Below are 21798 nucleotides of genomic sequence, written 5' to 3' on the forward strand. Positions count from 1 at the left end.
ACCCATAGGCTAAATTACTTTGACACTTGAGTGACTTCCTGTTAGCTAGCTCGAGCACCACATTATTTGCTAACAGCAAAGTGAAAGATGGATCGTTTTTTAGTCCTTAAACGTCCACGTGTGGACACTCAATCAAAACCACCTGAAAGCGAGAGGGATTCTGCACATAATAGCCTAGCGTCGTGAGTAGCCTACAAGTAGCTTCTCTGGTCTCTGTGTTTCATTCAAGCTCTGCTCTGTGTGTGTGTGTGTGTGTGTGTGTGTGTGTGTGTGTGTGTGTGTGTGTGGCACGAGCCATTTTGTTTGCGTGTGTGCGCGAGCGAGAGAGAGAGAGCTCGCCTCTACCGGAGATCGTTGTGGTTAGCATCTGGTGCTAGCTAGCCAAGCTAACGGTTATTAGGAGCTTTTTCAACAACAAGGTGGAGGGAGAACTCTCTCCTCCCATACGGATAGTCTCAGATTACCTCAGCTCAGGTGAAGTAAAGGGCTCTCAGTGTTTAGATAGTTAACTTTAGTCTAGTTATCTCAGTGGGTCTCAAACGGTTTGTTTTAAAAGGGGAGTGATTTAAAAAATATCTATAAAGAAATAGAAAATCTGTTTACAGTTCTGTGTCATATGGATGTTGAGAGATGTATCCATAGATCTCTTCACGTTGCTCTCAAAGTGCACCAGATTGATGCTTTTAACTTCAATATTTAAAAAAATCTTCCCGGGGGAAACATGCCCCCGGACCCCACTAGAGGAGGTGAGGACCCCCCTAGAGGAGGTGAGCCACCCCCCACTTGTAAAAATAGCACTTTACCCCTGCTTACACCTATATGCCGTGAGCTGATTATCGAGCCTTCATTGTAACAGTCGCGGGTACACTGTGTGTGCGTGTGGGGAGTGTTGCAGTAGAAAATTCAACTGTAGCGCTGGTGCATTAATGGGAAACCCTTAATGTTTGAGCACCCTCTATGAAACGTCAAGCTACCCCACAGCACCCCTAGAGAAAATCTCTGGCGCCGCCACTGGCTTTACCCAACTGTGTTTTTCTTCCCACTGTTGTAAGACACAAGTATTTTCTTTTTAGAAGGGCCAGGGCCCAGAACCACATCCTCTCTCTCTTCTCCTCTTTCATTATCACCTCCTCCACCGGCAGCGCTCATTTCCCCACACGACTGAACAGGCTGACATGCCACACAAACAATGATGCAGCTACCCGCCGCCCGCGGCCCACCGGAGAAAATCTCACACACACACACACACTCACGTGCGAGCATTGTGCCTGCCCTGTCAACTGAGCGGTAGCGCCCTTCGCATACAGCACACAAACACACACTGAATTGCGCAAACATTATTATTATTTTTTTTTTCCCTTTACACGGGAGTCCGGGACAAACAGAGTCCCGTACGGGACACGCCCCTTTTGGCTCAAATACGGGGCGTCCCGGCTAACATTAGCCCGTACCTGTGCACGTCCCTGCACCTATCAATCATCAAACCGTGGGGTCTTATTTCATTACGTGTTGATTTCTATCAACACGTAATGTTGTATCGATGTATATAGAGATGTACTACAGCAAAAGTATTCTCCGTCGGGACTTCCTGGAACAACACCACGCCGTTATCTTGATTCTGATTGGCCAGAAGACATTATCAAATATGTTCTATTGAGAAGACGATCACTACCTGACAAAAGTTTTCAAAACCGTTTCTATAGTCTTCGGTATTCTTGTTTTTGGCGTGAGAATAGTTTGGGCAGCGTGAGAGCGTGAGATTGAGAGTGAAAGCGTGTGTCACACGCCAGATGCGTGAGAGTTGGCAACCCTGATGTAGGCTACAGATAATGTTAGACAGAGTATTTTATATGGTAGACAGATGACATCAACACTAGATCCACTAGATCAGTACTCCAGCAGCAGGATCGTTACCCCTTGGAAAGTCTTTAGAGACTGTCGTGGATAGCTGTTCACAACTTTCCTTCAGCACAGTGACACACCCCTGTCACTCTTGTTGGCCTCTTATGATGCTGCTAAAGTCCTTCTACTGCACCTTTTTAAGACTCCAATACAGGCATTTGTACTGTATGTGTTTGGAGAAATGACACAATAAATGGCCCAGATTTGTACACATCGAAATCTTGTAGTGCAGGAAGAAATACACACTGGCTAAGCCTGCAGGTGATATAGGCTTTGTTTTGCAATATTTATTCAAAGGTCACTTTTCATTTAAATAAATATCTGAAATATAGATATTATCTCTTATCAAAGATAGCAGAATACATGAAAGAATGTACTCAGGACAGGAGTTTGACCTAGTATTACTCAAAGTACATAATAAAAGTACTTCATTGTATTTGGGGTATAGTCTAACAAGTACAGAGTCCAACAGTAACAATTTTATTAAGAACTTATGGATAAAAATAATTGTATCTCTCATCAAATATAGCAGAAGTGGCATGATTTTCTTCTCAGGAGGGGACTTTGAGAGAGTAGCCACCAGTGTAACCGAAGATAAGTCTAGGCTACCATTGATGGCTGAGCTGGCCAAATCAATGTTTGTTATGGAATGACATATAGGCTATAGCTTTAAATAAAAAGACAAACACTTTTGCCCATGTCAATTTAACAGAAAATATGACCCAGTTTAAGGAATCAAGTGTGAAACGAAAGTGAAGGCACATTTATCCCCCCCCCCCCCCCCTTCTTCTATGTGACAGAGTAGGTTTTCATTCGTGGGAAACGAGAGAAAACAGAGAATGCTGTTGTTCTGATCCTCCCTTAGATGTAGTTTCCATTACCGGAAAACGAAAGTCAAGGCGCAACGAGGCAGTTCATGAGATGTACGCCTTAATGCCCCGCCCGTTTTATCAGCAGTGAGCATTTAAAGCTCTGTGCTCAACAACATCCCATCATTTACAGCAAAACTTAAGATACACATCACTTTACAGAACTACGGAGGAAACAGCTGAATGATGAGGTGAGTTGCTGATTCTGGATTTCATTGTAAAAGTAAATCATAAGTAACATTGGGAAAATGGATGTCTTACTATTGAGTTATTGGAGAATATTTTTGCGTTATGGATCCTGAAAGTTACCCAATCCGTTCCTTCTTAATTCTTAATTTACTTCTTCGATTTATGCCAGGTCTAAAGGAATTTTAAAATTATGTAGGCCTATTTATTTTTCTTTTATTTAATAATCAGCCTATTAATGTATTTGTGGTTATGTTACGGCAGGAGGAAAAATGCTAAATCCATCTGTTTTTTTTAATTAACTATTTTATTTCCCTTAGTCACAGTTACATTTCCTGGCTCTTTGTTCAACTTTGTTGCTCAATGTCATAACTTTCTTCCTACCACCCTATACCTTAGCTACTTACTTGTATCCTCCTTCCCAGTGACGAGCCGTGACTTGTATAGCTACGCCCTCTGGCCCTCCCCTTCCCTCGAAAAATAAAAAATAAATAAAAAATGAGTTATTAGTCACAGCGTATACTTCAGCGGAATATCAAAACAACGGCCCGGGGGTTTGTGTTCTTTGAAATTGAAAAGGATATTGCATTATGTTTTAAATCAATTCATTTTGGTAAAACTAATGAAAAATATAACTAAAAAAAAAAATCTTTTTTTTTTTTTAATGTTTTTAAATATTATTTTATAGAATATCGTAGGCCCTAAAAGAGGGCCCTGACGGCTCGCCACTGCTCCTTCCTTACCATCAACCTTTTTACAAATTATTATCTCTAACTTTTCTGCCTTTCCTTAGTTACTTATTTTCTCCCCTTCTTTGAAACACCTTTTTCTCTACTCTTCTATTAATGTGTCATTTGTATCCATTAATTTGCTTATTCTTTCTTTCACTTTGTTCCTTGCTGCATATCAAATCACATTTATTTCTTCACATAGACAACCAAACACAGTACATTTTAGAGCTCAATTATGTCCAACAACTAACACAAATACAAATCCTTCCCTCCCTTCCTGTTAATTCAAGTTTACTCCATTTGTATCGGTCTTCCTCCCTATGAAATGTGGTTATCCAAACATAGCACACTTTAGACCAGGGGTGTCCACACTTTTTTCACAGAGGGCCACATACAGAAAAATATACGAAGGGCTGGGCCACTCACTCGAGGTGAGGTATATTAAGTTAAGTTAGCATAAGTTAGCAAAATTAATCAAATGTAGGTAAATTATGCTTAACCCTTATGTTGTGTTCGAGTCTCCCGTGACCCGTTTCAAGTTAAAATGATATAATAACTATGCTCTAGTTTTTTTTATCTGAACAAGGCTTCATGATATCCTCCATAACAGCTATATAAACACTACAAAAATGATTTTGACAATTTTAGCCAAATCTGAAGGTCTCTATAAAAAATAAAGTGTATAATTGGGTGTTCGGGTCTGGGAAGACCCAGCAGCATTGTTGTGGGTGACTCTGGGTCAAATTTGGCCCAATCAGGATTCATCTTTGACTTTAGATGCCCCAGCCCCACCCCCTTCATCTGTAACAATTTAACACAAGCACGTACACACAAGCATGTACACACACACACACACACACACACACACACACACACACACACACAACACACACACACACACACACACACACACACACACACACACACACACACACACAAAGATACACACACATACACACACACAAACACACTTCATATTGTGGGGGCGTGGCATGAACAACATTGTCCAACAAAAGCTTTTTCTTTTTTTTTTCTTCTAGCATGTGGGTCAATTTTGACACGTAATACCACAGAGGTTACTGTAGTTAATAATATAAAGTTGTAAAAACTTTTTTGGGGGAAATTGTATTCTAATATTAGTCTATTAGTCAGATAACATAATTATACACTTCTTCACTATAGGGAATATAATGAGTGAATTTAATCATATTTCTTACTTAAATATGTGGTGTAATGTGTTTTGGGGCCATCAAATAAAATTAAAGCAGAATTGTACGGTTATGAATGCATAATAAGTTAGTTATGATGTAGTTAAAACAATATTGGATGATAATCATTATTTTGGACTGAGATACATCATGGGTCAAAATGTACCCGCGAACACCATGAACGGTAACAGCTTTTGAACACAACACAAGGGTAAATACTTGAATATGCTTTAAGAAAACAACAGCCTATATCACAGCTCTCCGTAGGGTTTCATTTATTCTGTTGGCAGCTCATCCCTTAAAACAGAAGCCTCAGATTGCTTATCATAAGAGGAAATAGGAAGGGTTTATTTCAAGCGTGATATGAAAAGAAGTTATTGGGCATTTTTCTTATCAACTTAGATTTGATAGAAAATGTTTTCAACTTGAATTCAAATCAAGTTTTATTTATATAGCACATTTTTAAAACGATTTTTGGTTGAGCCAATGTGCTGTAAATATAATAATTACCTTACAGTAAGGACACTATACAGTAAATACAACAGCACGGTTTGTGCAGAATATCAGTATGAGAAAATAATTGACTGAATTTGTTTGAAAAGTGGGCTTAACACAATACTGTGTAATATCTGTTTTCATCTATATTTAAGAAGTACAATACAAGACAAGCACGAGTGTCATTTGTGGGCCATACTCCATTATACTTTTTGAATTTGCTTTTTGAAAAATGTATTCCTTTTGTTCTTCTTCAGTGCCTCTAAGAGTCAAACACCGGTGTCCAAACTGGAGGCCCTGCAGTGCCACTTCACCTGGGATCTGGACCCCAGCAGATCCTTACTTATACGTCTAAGAGAAAACGTGAAGGACATTGGCACTGAGGAGGGAAACAGCTGGCTGGGTCACATCTACAACCTGCGAGGGTTCATTCAGTACAAGCTGGGCTTCAGTGAAGACGCCCAAAGTTTCTTCAACAAGGCTACAGAGGCCTTCAATAACATGAGAAACGCAGGTGAGGGCCCCTGGTTAGTGGTGAACTACGGGAACCTGGCTTGGCTGCACCACCACCTGGGAGAGCAAGCAGAGAGCGAGGCCTACCTGTCAAAGATCGACGCCCTGAATAAAAAATACCCATCTCCATCCCAGGAGGAGCTCCACCCGGAGACCTACGCTGAAAAAGCCTGGACCCTGATGAACTTCAGCGCAGACAAAAAGCTGCTGTCTGCAGATTACTTCCAGAAAGCCATCAAGATGCAGCCGGACATGGTGGAGTGGAACACTAGCTACATCATAGGGTTAGTGAATGCTTCTAAGCACAGCAGCACAGGGCTGAAAGAGGAAATCTTGGAGAAAATGAGAATCGCTCAGGAACAGGATCCAGAGAACTTGTACCTCGCTGTTAAATACCTTGATCAACGTGCTAAGAGAGGAGAAAGTATTGAAGATGAAGCACGTGAGTTAGCCAGAGAGGTTTTAAGGAATCCTGTCAGCAGCTACAGTGGTTTTAAAGCCATACTAAGGGTTTACAGAACATATTTACCTGTTGATGAGGCTATTGATTTGGCAGAGGAGGCTCTGAAGGACCATCCAGATGAGCGTTATCTGAAGAGATGCGCTGCTCTCTGCTACAAATGGAAGATAACTATTTCCAGGGACAGTCGCCCAAAGAAAAGCATGATAGACAGAGCAGTGGGTCTCCATGAGGAGGTGATTTCTCTCTACCCTCATTCTTCCCTTGTGAAGAAGATGGACCTTGCAAATGTGTATGCAAAGGCAAATTATGGCCAGGCTAAAGCTGAGCAGATATATCAGGAACTGCTAGAAAGGGATTTGGAACCAGCAGACAAACAGGTGCTTTACAACAACTACGCAAGATATTTAAATTTCGATCGAAAGGAGTATCAAAAGTCACTCAAATATCACATGAAGGCAGCAGCAATACCGCACCAATCCTTCTATCGTGACAGCAGCATCAAAGTTCTGGAGAAGATCAGGGCCAAAGGCAGGGACAGAATGTGCGGAGAAATAAGGGAGTTTCTGGCAAACCTGTAAGAGCCGTAGTGTTTTTAACAGCACAGGTAAAACAATCAGAACAAAACGTAGGTATTGCACTACCTAAAAATAATCTGTATACTTATTGATTGAGAAGATGTATAATAATAATAATAATAATAATAATAATAATAATAATACATGAGGCTTGTATAGCGCTTTTCAGGAAACTCAAAGACGCTTTGACAGAGAATTAAAAAAACAAACAACAAAAAACAAAACAAAGAAAAATACAAAAAGAGATAAACAGAACAGAAAATAGGGGGGGGGGGTCAGTGGTTGAATGCAGTGTTGAACAGGTGGGTTTTGAGTGATGTTTTGAATGCTGTGAGGGAGGAAGAATCTCTGATGGGTTGGGGTAGTGAGTTCCAGAGGGTGGGTGCAGCAACGGAGAAGGCTCTATCGCCCCAGGACTTGAGGTTGGTCCGGGTGGGGGGGGACAGGAGGTTGGCAGCAGCAGAGCGAGTGGGAGTGTGTCTGTGGAGGAGGTCAGTCAGGTAGGATGTATCTGAGAGTTTATGCAGTGAAAAACTGTCAGCAGTAGTAGCCTACACTCAATTTAGGAAATAAGCCACATCCTTTATAACACTGGTTGTTGACATGTTGTTTTCCTGAACTATGTGTATGTTGTTTCCATGTGCACTGTTCTTTCTAGCAAAATACTCTATAACCTATGAAATGTGCTTTGCCGTAAGCTTTTATTTGTGTAATATAAAAATGTGTGATTGGTATTGCAATATATTATGGATGTATAACCTCAATAGTATTGCATGATGCAACTGATTATATATCAAGAGTGCCTCTATATTGTAAAAAAACAATAAAAATGCATTATGTAAACCAATAAATGTACTTGTTTTTGGTTTCCTGGTTGCTTTAGGGTTAATACATGCATATACTCTATAGAAAATGTAGCACTACTACTACCCTGTCAACAGGAAGTGGTATCCAAACAGTAACCTGGTTACAGCAGTAGATGGCAGCAGCAGAGCGTCATGGTGCAGGTTTCTCCAACAGCTCTTCATTCTGACACTGCAGACAGCTGCTGCTCATTATCTAAATGAGTAGAAAATAACGTGCATTAAAACGTAACTTTTCCATTTGATATGAACTCATTTACATATCACCATGCACTATTTAGAAAATAATAACAAATTAGAAGGAAAAAAAGATTTAAAAAAACAGATTTCAGTATTCTGAGGCTCTGAGCCCCATTTATTTTCCTCACAGACGACAAAAAAAGTCAGACATTATACAATTTAAAATAAAAACAATAATCATGGCTTGATATTGAGTAAGAACATGTTTTTATGAACCCCACAGCTTCCGGTCTTCCAAGACCCAAACGGACAAAAAGACGTGTTACAGGCACGAAACATACTACGAATAGAAATACATCGCTTTTTTAAAATCGGTCTGTGTGACACGAAAAAAAGGGGAATATCGTGTTGGTGAACACGAATCAATAGATTAAATGTCGTGACTATAACACGAAATGCCGTGAAACTGGGTTGTCTATTCAGTGTTTTTTACTCCATTCCTTCCTTCCATTCTCCCTTCCTCTACATTAGATTAACAGTGGGTATGTGTTGCACACTTCACAGGCATTTTGTATTAAACTATTCAGGATGTTTTTAAAACATTTTTTGCTTTGTTATTTTGTATTAGTGCTGCTCAAACACTGAAGAAGCTTGTTGATTACCGGTAACTCCTCCGCGTGCATCCATTGAAACTCTTCAAAAAAATAGAGATGAATAGAAGCAACCTAAATGATTGAATCATACTGTAGATCCACACCATAATCAGACTCTAAATGAAAATAAATGCTAGTGGCAAAGCAGAGGTGCTGCCGAGCAGTATGAGAGAAATAAAGATAGAAACCTGAAAAGGAGCATATAGGGCCCCTTTAATTACTACAGTTCTGTAAACCAATCAAAGGGTTTTATTCCAAAAGTTTCGTCTGATTTCTTTCAACACAACTGTATTAATCTATGGTGATGTGATTATAGGCAAGTCAAAACAGACAATAATCACCATTTTGTTCTTCAAGTCCTTGGTTTTTTAGCATCTGGGGAGGCATGTGCACCCCCGAGAGGAATCAGAAGGAACTTGGGGTGGAGGACATGAGTATTATATACCCCATGATGTTAAGGCCCTGACCTGCTGCCCCTAGCATGAGGCTAAACTTCAGAGGGGGCATTCAGGGAACTGTGGTCTGAAAGCGCATTATTTAATCGACAATAAGGGAGAGGAAGCAGCATTAGAGCAAGAATACTCTGGATTAAGAAACTGTAGAAGGTTGGTCAAATGCTTTTTGAACACTGAATGTATTTGACTTCCTGAATAAGTAGACAGGTGTCTCTACTGTAGGCTATTTAAATTTGATGTACAGCACTTTGGCTCGATCAAAAATCGTTTATAAATGTGCTATATAAATAAAACTTGATTTGATTTGATTTGACATTGGTCCTAATACCATATTCTGTGTTTTGGAATGCATGCTCTTACATTCATCAGTGTGGAGAATGAACAGGAAGAGGGACAGGATGCCCCCTTGTGGTGAGCCTTTGCTGGTGTATAGTGTATCTAATAAAGACTCATTGATCTGTCCAACAAAATATAACAAATGTAATTTTTGTAAGTCAATTATATCGTAATGCTACCACTTAAATCACAAAGAAGAAGCAAATATGAAAGACTTGTAACTACTGATAGCAGGAAGTTCAAAATAAAAGGATAGAGGGTCCAATTGGCCCAATCTGTGGACATTTCAAAAACTTTTTTTAAGTAGTAGAAATGTCTTGTGATGTTTATCAGAATTGTATTTGATTTATCCACTTTATTGCATGTATTTTCATTGTTATGTTATTGTAAATGAGGCAATTATCTCTTAAAGATAAAAGATAAATGAAAATAATGTAAATATAAAAGATGCCTATTTATGGGTGAGTTGTATTATAATTGTAATAGTTGTTTGTGTGTGGAAAAGGAGAACTATTTTCAGTGTTGTACTTACGTAAAAGTAAACGTGTTTACATTGTACCACAAATATTGTGTCCAATATTTCCCTTCATCATTGATACACTGCATGTCTGAATGTTATGACGTATTCACTGAAAACTTTGATTTCTTAGGATAAAGTTTAAACTACCTTTTATCGCAATGCATTTGAGACTTTTCGTTGATATACATTAATTTTCATGATAGTGTTGAATTATATTTGAAGGCACTATTATTTGTATCGTTTTATTAAAGTAGTTATACCATGAAAAAAAATCTCATAAACTTTTCGAATGATTCATTCCAAATTTGTTTACGTGCTATGACTGCCCCCTCTTAGTCAATTAGTTGTGTAATGGGTCTTTTTGGTCTTAGTCAAACACAATTTCTTTAGTCCAAGTCCATCCTCAGACCTGTGAAGGTGACTTTTCAATGACATGAAAATACTTATTTATAAAATAATGTCCATCATGTGCTGGTTAAGTATGCTTTTGTTAGTTCTTTATAACTGCTGTTGAAACAACATGAAATTAAAAAAACATAGTTTCTCTCTCACCTCTTGTAAGGACCTTTTGCTTCAGCTGGTTCAGTAACCACTGAGGTTTACACACAAGAAACAAATATCCAAGTTTCTCCTTAAGGAATTTAAAATGTTAAATCAATGAAAGTCTAAAAAGTTATCTTACAACTAGGAATTAAATATGATATTCTATATTTCATCCTTTAAAATGTAATATACTGTAGTTGGCCATATACTCACTGTCCTAAGTGTTTTTGTATTTTTAGCTTTTAAGGTTTTTGTATATTCAAATTTGCTGTAAATATTTGTCCTTATTATTATTATTAATGCTAAACTGTCTCTTAAAAATACTTATTTTGTATTATCCTTATATATTTATTTGTTTCCTATTGCAACTTATTTTCTTAGATTGTTTATGTTCGTACCACCATATACCAAAGCAAATTCCTTGTATGTGTAAACGGACCTGGCAATAAACTTGATTCTGATTCTGGTCTGATTCTGAAATGTTGTCGTTGTCCACACTAACCTGTGCCTGTTGTTGTTGTTGTTGTTGTTGTTGTTGTTGTTGTTGTTGTTGTTGTTGTTGTTGGTGGTGGTGGTGGTGGTGTGTCAGATGTCTGCAGCACGCCTCCAACATGGACGAGATCTCTAATTTCCACTTCATCGAGAACAACGGGATGAAGATGACGGATCCTCATTAGGCCTGCCTCTAGATCAGGGGTCTCAAACTCAAGGCCCGGGGGCCAAATCTGGCCCGCGTCTTCATTTTATGCGGCCCCACAAGAGCTTGCAAATAATATAATACGTTTATTATATGGTTACATGCCACTTTATAGAAGCAGGTTGCCCATAAACTACATGTCCCACAATGCATCTCGTTTTGTGACATGCGCACTGAAGAGACTTGCAATTATTTGCCCTGGACTTCTGCTTTCAAACGTAGTTAGTTACTAAGTTATTATCCTATCCGATAATAATCCAATTCAGCGGCAATCATGTAATATAATACATTATTTTATATATATATATATATATTATATATTTATATAGTTACAACCGGCCCTTTGAGTGCAACCTTTATGCGAATGTGGCCCGTGATGAAATTGAGTTTGACACCCCTGCTCTAGATCCTGCAGATGAGAGCAGTGAACGCCGCACGGAAAACAAGTGGGCGTGTCCAGAAAAAACTGACTATACTAAAATCTGACACTTGTGTTGAAATGTAATGACAGCAAAAGAAACATCATCATCTACTATATGATGGGGGGATTTCAACTTTCAACAACTGTCAGTAGTTTCTCTGTTGGTTTGTATATCCTGCTGGGTAATAGGGAGTTTTATAGAGCCTTTATTGTTTTTTGATCATTTAAATGAAAGACATTTTATTTGATGTTCAATAGCTCCTCTAAACCTTTGGCTGAAGTGAAGTCACAAATAGTCAGGATTCTTAAGATACATGATCATTTGCAAAGTGTATCACATTTTTTACATTTGAACACAACAACAAAAATACATCCACAGAATGGATAAAAAACAGATCTTTTATAAAGATGCACTGTTTCTTTCTTACAGTATTTTGAATGTTATAAAATATATAAAAATAAGATTTGTAATTGATTGCATTTGTCAGGGACAGGGCACATTAATCAACATTTCTGTGAATGTGATAGAGTTAGCAACGAAGCTAATACTGATCTGTAATCCCTGGACAGATGTACATCAGTCAAAATACAAACAAAAATTAAATATAAAATAACACTTTAATACAATCATTAGAAACAGACAATTTAGAGCACAATGGACATGCTCATTTAAAATAATAAAACAAAAAATGCATACATAGCATTCGAGAAAGACAGGGAGCAGTGCAGTAGATTGTTTATTTAGTAGAGCTGATTACAATGTTTTGGAGGAGTTTTAAATAAACTCAATGAGGCTTGAGGGATTGAGTTCCATTGATCATAAAATTAACTGAATCAACTTTTCCTGAGTGGAATGATATAATCTCTTCATGCTTGCACCTCTTGCAGATTTACAAATGCCTTCTTTAAGATGAGAAACATAGCTCTGACAACACCACCTTTATCGAGTCTTGTTTCAATTCTCTCTTAAAAACTGTTGGCTGTCTCAGAAGAGTAATTTACGGCGGCTGACACGTGCAAACGCGTTACAAATCATTTACATTTAAGGAAAACTTGTGATGAGTTAACTGACTGACTGAGCTGTCTGGTCTTGTGAACGACGTAAGATCTGTTTCATATCATTGAGCAAATGATTTCATCCAACACATTTCACACATAGGCTCAATTGTGTTGTGGTTGACTGTTTCACTTGTTTTGATTTGAGCTTGTCATGAATGCAGTGTGCCTCATCTATGTTTTTACTCAGGGGATGGGTGTGCCTGAACTACAACCACCTAAAAAAAAGAAAGAGGAAGCTGATTTGAATATATTTTGTTATGAATCAAAACAAAGGTCTCACTCGCCAATATACAAAACAAACTCAAGACAAACTAAGAACCACTTTCTTATAACACAAACAATGGGGCACATCTCCAGACACAAAACAAACACTAGCCAAGTGAACACGTCTCACACAGAGACAACGCTACACAGACTGCACTGGCTGCACAGGTCACACACTGACAGCCATGCAGCTCAAAGGAAGAGTGAGAATGCAGCCTTCCTCAGTCAAGTCAAGATTATTTATATATCACATTTAAAACAACCTCAAGTGCTTTCCAGTTTGAAATTAAGACAATAAGCAATCAATAAAAGAATAAAGACACATTTGTTCACAGGCAAAAATAGACACACTGAAAATAAATACAATAAAAGCAACAATACCGTTACAGTTTAAATAAAGTAAAACCAAGATAACTTGCCTAGCTGGGGATGAACGCCACAGAGAGGCCCTATCTCCCCAAAGGAAAGGACCCTGTGAGTACATCTGGTAAAAACACGAAATAAAGCAGTTGGAGTCTCAAAATGGGTGTTTCCTGGTGAACATACTGTAGTGTGGAGGAACTACAAGCTAACGGCTAAGTTCGCTCAGCCTGTTTCTGGGATCAATTAAGATCCAGATATCTGATTACTAAAAGTAACCAGATTTAGCTGGCGTATGCACAGAGGTGGACAACTTTATTCCACACAAAATGAAACACACCATTACCTTGATTACAATTCCTCTGGATTTGAAAACATTTGGGATATTGTAAATACGCAACTCAACTAAATATATAAATAAGTCTAGTCTTTTTTAGACATTTGTGCGAAAATGCTGCATATTATGTCTTTAAATCTTAAAAACTAGCTAGCTGTAACAGTACATCAAATTAGGAGCTCACTAACAATGTTGGTTTTTAATTTCCTTTAAAAAAAAAACTGAGAGAGCTTGCCATTCATGTATCCAAAGTAAGTGAGTTCTATGATTTAGATGTAGAAAAACAGAAGGCTTTTCCTGGGAATTTTTTTGTAGGGTGGAGCAAGGTTTAAAGTTTTTAAATAAGTAAAAAAAAACATGTTACAATCGGTTATTAAAACGTCCTCCTCATGTGCGATCTCCCAAGTTTAAAATGAGATATCTCTCTTTTTTTGAATATTTGTTTACGTTGGGTAGTGCTTATTCTTATGTTCTATATGTCAACACCTGAATATGCATTAAACCCCACTTTTTATATGAACAGCCTGTCTTTTCATGCATTTTTGTGGCATAAGAGCTGTCAGCATGTGCGTTGTTAGTAAGCAAGAGCTGGGTTCAGTGGACCTTACTTGCACCAAAGAAGTAAGGGGGGGAATATGACCCATTTGGTTTGTCTGTTCCTGGCACCCTGGATTCCCCAGTAAACCCAACCCCCTTCCCCTTTATGTTTCCACACAACTCGACACAGCACAGTGTGCTAATTGAAGCCCTTTAGCTAACTCTGTTCCTGTCTCTAGTTTGGCGTTCGGCATAGTAGAATCCCTCATGTTCCTCTCTGTGAGCTTAAATCCCTTATTAGGAATGGGTTCTTCTTCAGCACACGCTCGCTATACCCTTACACCAGTTTCATGAATGTGAGGCCTGTAGTTTTCCATAATCCTTCTGACAATAGGCAATCAAACAATCCCTTTAGGGTTTTTATTAGTCTATATATCGGATTTTATTTGGATAGAATTGCAAGCGATGACTATCCTAGCTGTCATAAATGTATGATATCTCTTTGTTGGTGAAAAGGTAGGTTACTCTGGCTTCCTACTTGAGCAAAAGTAGTTGAACTAAATCATATAAATGTGTTCATCCCTTTTTAATGTTATAGCCTGTAAAGGTGGTGCTCATATGTTACCTTTATTGTATCTTTAACATAATAATCTGAACATAATTTAAACATCCAAAGTAATTTAGTTCTCAAAGAGACTGGTAGCTCCTCCAGTACAAAGGGAAGTATTTGTATTGGGCTGAGTGGATTTATGTGTCCACAGATTAGTTAATCGTTTAGTTATCTTGCGGCTTCGGGTTTCCTTCCATACTTTACATTTGCATTCACTGGATCAAAAGAAGGAAGTGAACCAGAGAGACGAGACGTCAGCACAATAACACATTTCCCATTAAAACATGACACACTACTGAAGGTTTCTGAGACTATATCAACCAAATGTCTTCTTTAAGAGGCCCTGTTATGTTTTCTGGGGTTTTCCGTTTCCTGTACTGTGTTACGTAGGTTGTTGCATGTTAAGGGTCTTCAAAGGCTAAAATCCCAAAGTTCCCCCCAGAGGGAGTTTCTTCTCTTGAGTTTACTCATCTTTTCCCCCTCTCTAGGCTAGCAAACTTGCTATGCTTGTTGCTGGAGGGGTCTTTGTGGCAATGTGCAACAACAACAAAAACATTACCCCGGGTTCTTTTTTGGGAAATTATATTGAAATTAAATGGACTCAAAGTGAGGTCCTCTTCTAATATCATTAATTATTATAACTAATTATTTAATTCTAATAGCAACATTTCCTTTTGCGTTCTTTTAATATTTTAATTGTTTAACCCTTATTAGAGTTATGACGTTTTTATTACTATTTGTTTTGTTTTGTTGTACCTATATGTCTACTCTATTGTATAGGGTTTTATATTGTTGCATCGATTCACTTAGTCTTGTGTCTTATTTTTCCGAGAGGAATCATTATTTATTTTATTCTATTTTATTTTGATGATCACCTTTTACCTCCTTGTGTCTCTAAACCTGTTCAAACGTCCACCTCACTACTTCTGGCAGCACCCGGAAGATTGTTGACATCCAACTGGATCCCTTTACCTCTTCTTTTTATATATAGACACATTTTCTTTACTATCATTTGGACTGTTGTAAATGTACAACTTTTTTTATTTAAACACACAACACCTATTGCACGCCTGTCCATTCTGGGAGAGGGATCCTCCTCTGTTGCTCTCCCTGAGGATCTTTTCTGTATTTTCCTCATTAACTGTGGTGTTTCTTTGGGAGTTGTTCTATCTAAGGACAGATGGTGTTGTTTTCTGTACACACCGTAAAGCCACTTGAGACAAATGTGTAATTTGCTATACTGGGCCACAAACAAAATGTGATTGATTAATTGATCATAAACAATTTCAGAGGCACACATTAGTACATCATTGTTCATCACTAATCTAATTACAAAACCTTTAGATTTAGTTTTTTTGTGTACACATGTACACAGTATATCTAATGTTATGGAAGTACACAAACAGTAAACCTTTTTTGTACCTTTGTTTTATGTAACCATCTTCTTCTACTCCAACCAATCCCAAAGTAAATATGTTTGTCTGACAGCTTTGGTTGCTTTACACATTACAGTTTTCCATCCCCTTCCTGTCCAGATAAAACCATGTATGTGAAACGTGGGAATTTTCTGGTGTTATGCTTGCATTGGTCATAAAGTGTGCTCTGATATTCATCTAAGTCATATCTCTGAATGGCATAAGAGCTGTCGGCATGTGCGTTGTTAGTAAACATGAGCTGGGTTCAGTGGATCTGACTTGCACCAAAGAAGCAAGTAGGGGGGGGTATGACCCATTTGGTTTCTCTGTTCCGGGCACCCTGGATTCCTCAGTAAGCCTAACCCCTTTCCCCCTTTATTCTTCCACACAACTTACCCAACACAGCACAATAAATAATAAAACAATGAACAGTGGCAAGAAAAAGTACGTGAAGCGTGGGAATTTTCTGGTGTTACTCATGCATTGATATTCATCTAAGTCACAATCATAGACAAATAGATTGAGGTTGTGTTCAGATCGACAGTACTCGTGTTTGTATCTGTGTCTGTCTCCTGTATCTGTTCCCTGTGTGTGTGTGCTCCTGGATAGGCGTGGCTGACCTGCTTTCTCCTTCCCGCCTTTACACAAACTCAGCCTGGTTTTCATTTCCAGTCTTCACCAGTGCGTGAGTGTTTTCAATCCTGATGAGTGACATACCTCTCTAAAAACTACCAACTTCAGTCATCTCCCTAGTCCAATCCAACTTTATTTATAAAGCACTTTAAAACCTCCAGACCAAAGTGCTGTAGATTAATTACACACAAAGTTAATTATTTCAAGCGTTTATTTGTTTTAATCTTGGTGAATACGGCTTACAGCTAATGAAAATCCAAAATTAAATTTCTCAGAATTGCTTTAATAGCAGTCTGCATTGTTGGGTCTTGTGTCTCTCATCATCCTCCATCATAGGTTCAGGTCAGGCGAGATTGCTGGCCAATCAAGCACAGTAATTCCATGGGCATATTACTAGGTATTGGTACTTTTGGCAGTGTGGGCAGGGGACAAATCTAGCTGGAAAATTAAATCAGCATGTCCTTAAAGCTTGTCAGAAGAAGGAAGATTATCGTATCCAGGACATGGGCTGCTACTGTCGCATTCCAGCCACTCCTGAACCAGAGACAACGTCAGAAGCATCGTACCTGCGGAGAAAATAACTTTTCTATTGCTCAGTGGTCCAAAGTCCTCTATTTCAGAAATAAAATGTTGTATTTCATTTGGAAATCAAGGTCCCGGAGTCTGGAGGAAGACTGGAGAGGCACAGAATCCAAGTTGCTGGAAGTCCAGTGTGAAGTTTCCACAGTCAGTGATGATTTGGGGAGCCATGTGATCTGCTGGTGTTGGTCCACTGTGTTTATCAAGTCCAAAGTCAACGCAGCCATCTACCAGGACATTTTTGAGCACTTTGGCAAGCATGAGTATATTTTTGAGAAGGCCGACATTTCTGTATTTTTGTATTGGTCTTATGTAATATTCAAATTGTCTGGTGTTCATTAGCTGTAAGCTGCAATCATCAAGGTTCAAACTAGATAAACCCTTTGAAAAAACGTCTTGGATCAACTGGAAAATGCAGTGGCACACAGCTAAAAACAGGGCTGTTTTTCTGGAACTCATTGAAAAGTTTGCTTTTAAGAGATTTGTGGTTCTGACAGGCAGACATGCTGGAAACATAATGATCTTATAGAATATGATGCATTGCTGTAGATCAGTGATTCTCAAATGGGGGTACGCGGACCCCTGGGGGTACGTTGGGGTACTGCAGGGGGTACGTGAGATTTCAACAACAAAAAAGGTTAATTAAAAAAATACCATGCATGATTAAAAAAATAATCTTAGTACAATAAGTTAAATAGAAAACACAATTTTATATAAAATATTCCTAGAACCACCAAGGGGTCCTCATATAAACATTTCAAATGTGTGTATTGTATTTTATAGTTTTTCACAATATATCATTTTGTTCATTGGTTTGTTAAACATATTACATAAATTGAAAAACTCCTTGGAAAAATCTGTTTTATAAAAATGTTATGTTATGCTATTTTTTTCATGCATGAAGATGAAAATATCCTTAGTTTGTTGTAATGCATGCACGAAGGAGTTAATAAATCACACACTGAGGGAAAATCACTATATTGTAATTATGTATATAGGCGTTTTCGATCAACAATGTTCGGGGTCGGTCAGGGGGTACTTGGCTGAGAAAATGTTTCAAAGGGGGTACATTACTGAAAAAAGTTTGAGAAGCACTGCGTAGATGACCTTACCAACATATACATGAGTTAAATGTATCACAACCTTAAGCAATGATGGCATCAAAATGCAACAAACACATTAATGCAGTATTCATGTTAATCCAAAAACATCCATAATAGTATGACAGGAAGCATTTAACTGCACAATGATATACTTGCATAATTAAATAAGGTTTTTGGGCTTTTAAACGCAGTGGAGCTTTTTCAGGGTGGCATTCAAACTACTTTATCATCATTTCCTCATCATGTCTCAGAGTGTAACTGCTGCTCTCCTGGCTCATTGTGGATGTGAACAAAAGAACTGTTATGAGTAATTGACCTTGATCGTGCTCAATGAACATGTTCACGTTAGTTCTATTATGCTAATGCTAACAGTGACTAATGAGATTGATTAGCTGTAGGGGAGACTGCAGCTACTTAGTTACTCAGAGACTATTCGGTCTACACCAACTACATTTGTATATATTAAACTAACATGTGTGCTATACTGTATACCCATATTATTTAAAAAGGCATACACATCACATATTGTTCACAATATACATTGAAATGGAAGACAGTCAGATGTTGCAACTGACCCCAACCCAGGGAAAGTTGTAACACGCATATGGGACGGTTGTAACATCTCAGTATTGTTTTTGTGCTGCTGCAACGCAAACATGTCCCAAATTGGCATCAATAAAGTAGCCTACTTCTTATCTTAACTTTCAATTTTGTTTCAATGAGCACAGTATTCTTAGGAAATGTAGTGTTTAACAATAATATTATATTTGTATTTATGTATACAATAATAAAGTTGCATTACTTATTGTAAAAAACTGCAATTGATACATATTGTAACAAGTATTATTCCTCCAATCTGATTGGAGGAATAATACTTGTTGCAACTGTCCCAGAGACCAACAAGCTCCACCACGAGCAGAAACAGTCTTCCTGCTGCCCATGACTCATAGTCATATAGGCTACTCAGGGCGGGAGAGAGCTTTCTCATAACGATTTTTTCGGTTTGGTAGACGCTATGTCTGTGGAAGGAAACAAGCCATTCTCTGTCACCGGACAGACTTTCTTCAAAGATGTGGACATTAACGTTTCTTACTGCTGCAGCGGGGTGGATGCGTTTTCGAGCGGATTATTAACATCACAGTTCGGCAGTGTCAGAAAAACACCCTTTTCCTCGTCTCTATTCCAGCTTTTGTATTTTTGTGGGAAACTAGAGGTGTTTTCTTGTGTGAAAAATGATCACATTCACTTTGAGCAGCGTTTGACAGGTCGGCGGAAGACGTCGGAGGGCTGGAGGCATGGAGGGGCAGAGTCCTGCATCGGGTGACCTGCAAAAAAGGTGATTCGCGGGTGGTATTTTTTCAAACACTTTTTTCCGGGTTCGGTTCTGGGTAAAACAAAGATGATGCGGGTCGGGTCGCGGGTATTGCATAATAAATATATTAAAATAATAGTAATTTAGTTTAATGTTTAAATCTTCAGACCTCTCCCCCGCGGGACCGCGCATAATCTCTGCAGCGCATCAATCTGCTGCTGTGCGCGCCACATTCGAAATGGCTGAGGTGAAGTTCTCTAGCGGAGAATACAGCATTTTCAATAACACTTCCTCAAGAGCGAAATCCAACGTCTGGGAGGCTTCTGGTGTCATCCTAGATGGAGGAAATAACCAACATCCCACGCTTTTTGAGACAAATATGCAACTGCGTGTGTTAATAATTGCACGTTTTCACTGCTCATAGGCTATGTGGTTTCGGGTCGGGTTGTGGATCTTGTGCCGACGGGTCGGGTCGGGTTGCGGAACTAATTGGCAATATGTGCGGGTAGCTGGGCGGGTTCGGTATTGCACGTCGCGGGTGCGGGGCGGGAGCGGGTCTTGAAAATCAGACCCGTGCAGGACTCTGTGGAGGGGGCGGCGTGGGCGGGGGTTAATGCTAAGGCCCCCTTCTCCTATTGGCTAATCAGGGAAGTGTCTAACAGCGGAGTGCTTGAAGAAAACCCAGTAGGTAATAGTCGCTCACACGGTTTTCTTCTGGACATACTGGAGCATCAGTTTCGCTAACAGCAAGCAGAGATAAAAACAACAAACGTGAGTAAAATGAAATTGTTTAACTTCTAACAGGGAACGGACAATCACAATTGATGAAGTGTGTAATTGCCATAAACTGTGTAAAAAAGGCCATCTATATGAGACAGATGTGGCATGTGATGAAAGGTAGTTCTAAAAATCCCTCAATGGGGTCGTTATCGAGTGGTGTGGCTCAGTGGGGTTGTGAGCTGATCTTCGGATCAGGGGAGCACAAACCCTCCTGGAGTCTGCATGTGTTGTACCTGTACAAGACTCTCATGTGGGGATTGCCCATAGTATTGAGTGTATGGAAGTCGCTTTGGATACTAATAAGTGACATTGAATGTAATGTAAAGATGTACAGTAGGCTACAGGTGACTCTCTAAACTTTAAATATTATTTAAAAAACAGTATTATGGCTTTGAAAATAATACATTAGCACGAAAGATGGATCATTCACTTTAAAGGAGTTGCACAGATCTTCGTGGGCTAATGGCACCAGTCATAGAGGTCAAGAGGATGAACACCATTTCAAACAGGTTGTTGGTCGTGTGTGTTTTATTGAACAGCCGACATTCAGCTGCTGGTTAAAGGGTTAAATAATAAGGACTACATTGTATTTCTGCTCATGTTTAATATTGTGTGTCAGGTGTCTGGGCAGCTACATTTTGCATCAAACAAGAGCATTAGACAGCCTCCTTTCCCAGATCCAATGTATATTATGAAGCATTTTATAAAAAAATAGACATCTCTCAGAAAGCTGAAAGACAAAACTTGCTCTAAATGTTTTGAATATTTTTCACATGTCACTGCCATTTCCCTTTTCTTTCTGCTTTATATGAACCACACTCAACCAGGTCAAGAACCGCATGCACCACATCAAACCCAGTTACTCAGACCTCCTGTTGAGTTTGCGCTGTTATTTCTTTGTTTTTTCTCGACACTGTGTAGACCAGTGGCGGTTGGTCAATGCGGGGCACTGGGGCGCTGCCCCCTCTCATAATATCTCAAGAAGAAAGTTAAACTTGATAAACATAAATTATTATATATAAAATATTATGAAATAAACGTGTTTCCTGCATCGCAGTTTGCAGGGGGGGGGGGGGGGGGGTAGCGTCTCGCAGCGTCTCGCAGCGTCTCGCAGCGTCTCGCAGCGGAGAAACTGTGACGCCGCGCTGGGACGACTGGGACTGTGACGGCTGCTAGTGGAGCCTCGCAGCAACTCTGCT

At 39.0% G+C, this 21798-nt stretch overlaps 1 protein-coding gene across 1 annotated transcript; it reads left to right on the plus strand.

Moving 5' to 3' along the window:
* Positions 1 to 2739: 2739 nt before the first annotated feature.
* On the plus strand, positions 2740 to 7793 carry LOC117560587 (interferon-induced protein with tetratricopeptide repeats 1-like). Its single transcript, XM_034237510.1, has 2 exons — positions 2740 to 2962; positions 5649 to 7793. Exons 1-2 carry the CDS (start codon positions 2955 to 2957, stop codon positions 6943 to 6945), a joined length of 1305 nt encoding a protein of 434 aa, XP_034093401.1. The 5' UTR covers positions 2740 to 2954; the 3' UTR covers positions 6946 to 7793.
* The last annotated feature ends 14005 nt before the right edge of the window (positions 7794 to 21798 follow it).

The sequence above is a fragment of the Gymnodraco acuticeps genome, unplaced genomic scaffold (assembly GCF_902827175.1).
Source record: "Gymnodraco acuticeps unplaced genomic scaffold, fGymAcu1.1, whole genome shotgun sequence".
Classification (NCBI taxonomy): domain Eukaryota; kingdom Metazoa; phylum Chordata; class Actinopteri; order Perciformes; family Bathydraconidae; genus Gymnodraco; species Gymnodraco acuticeps.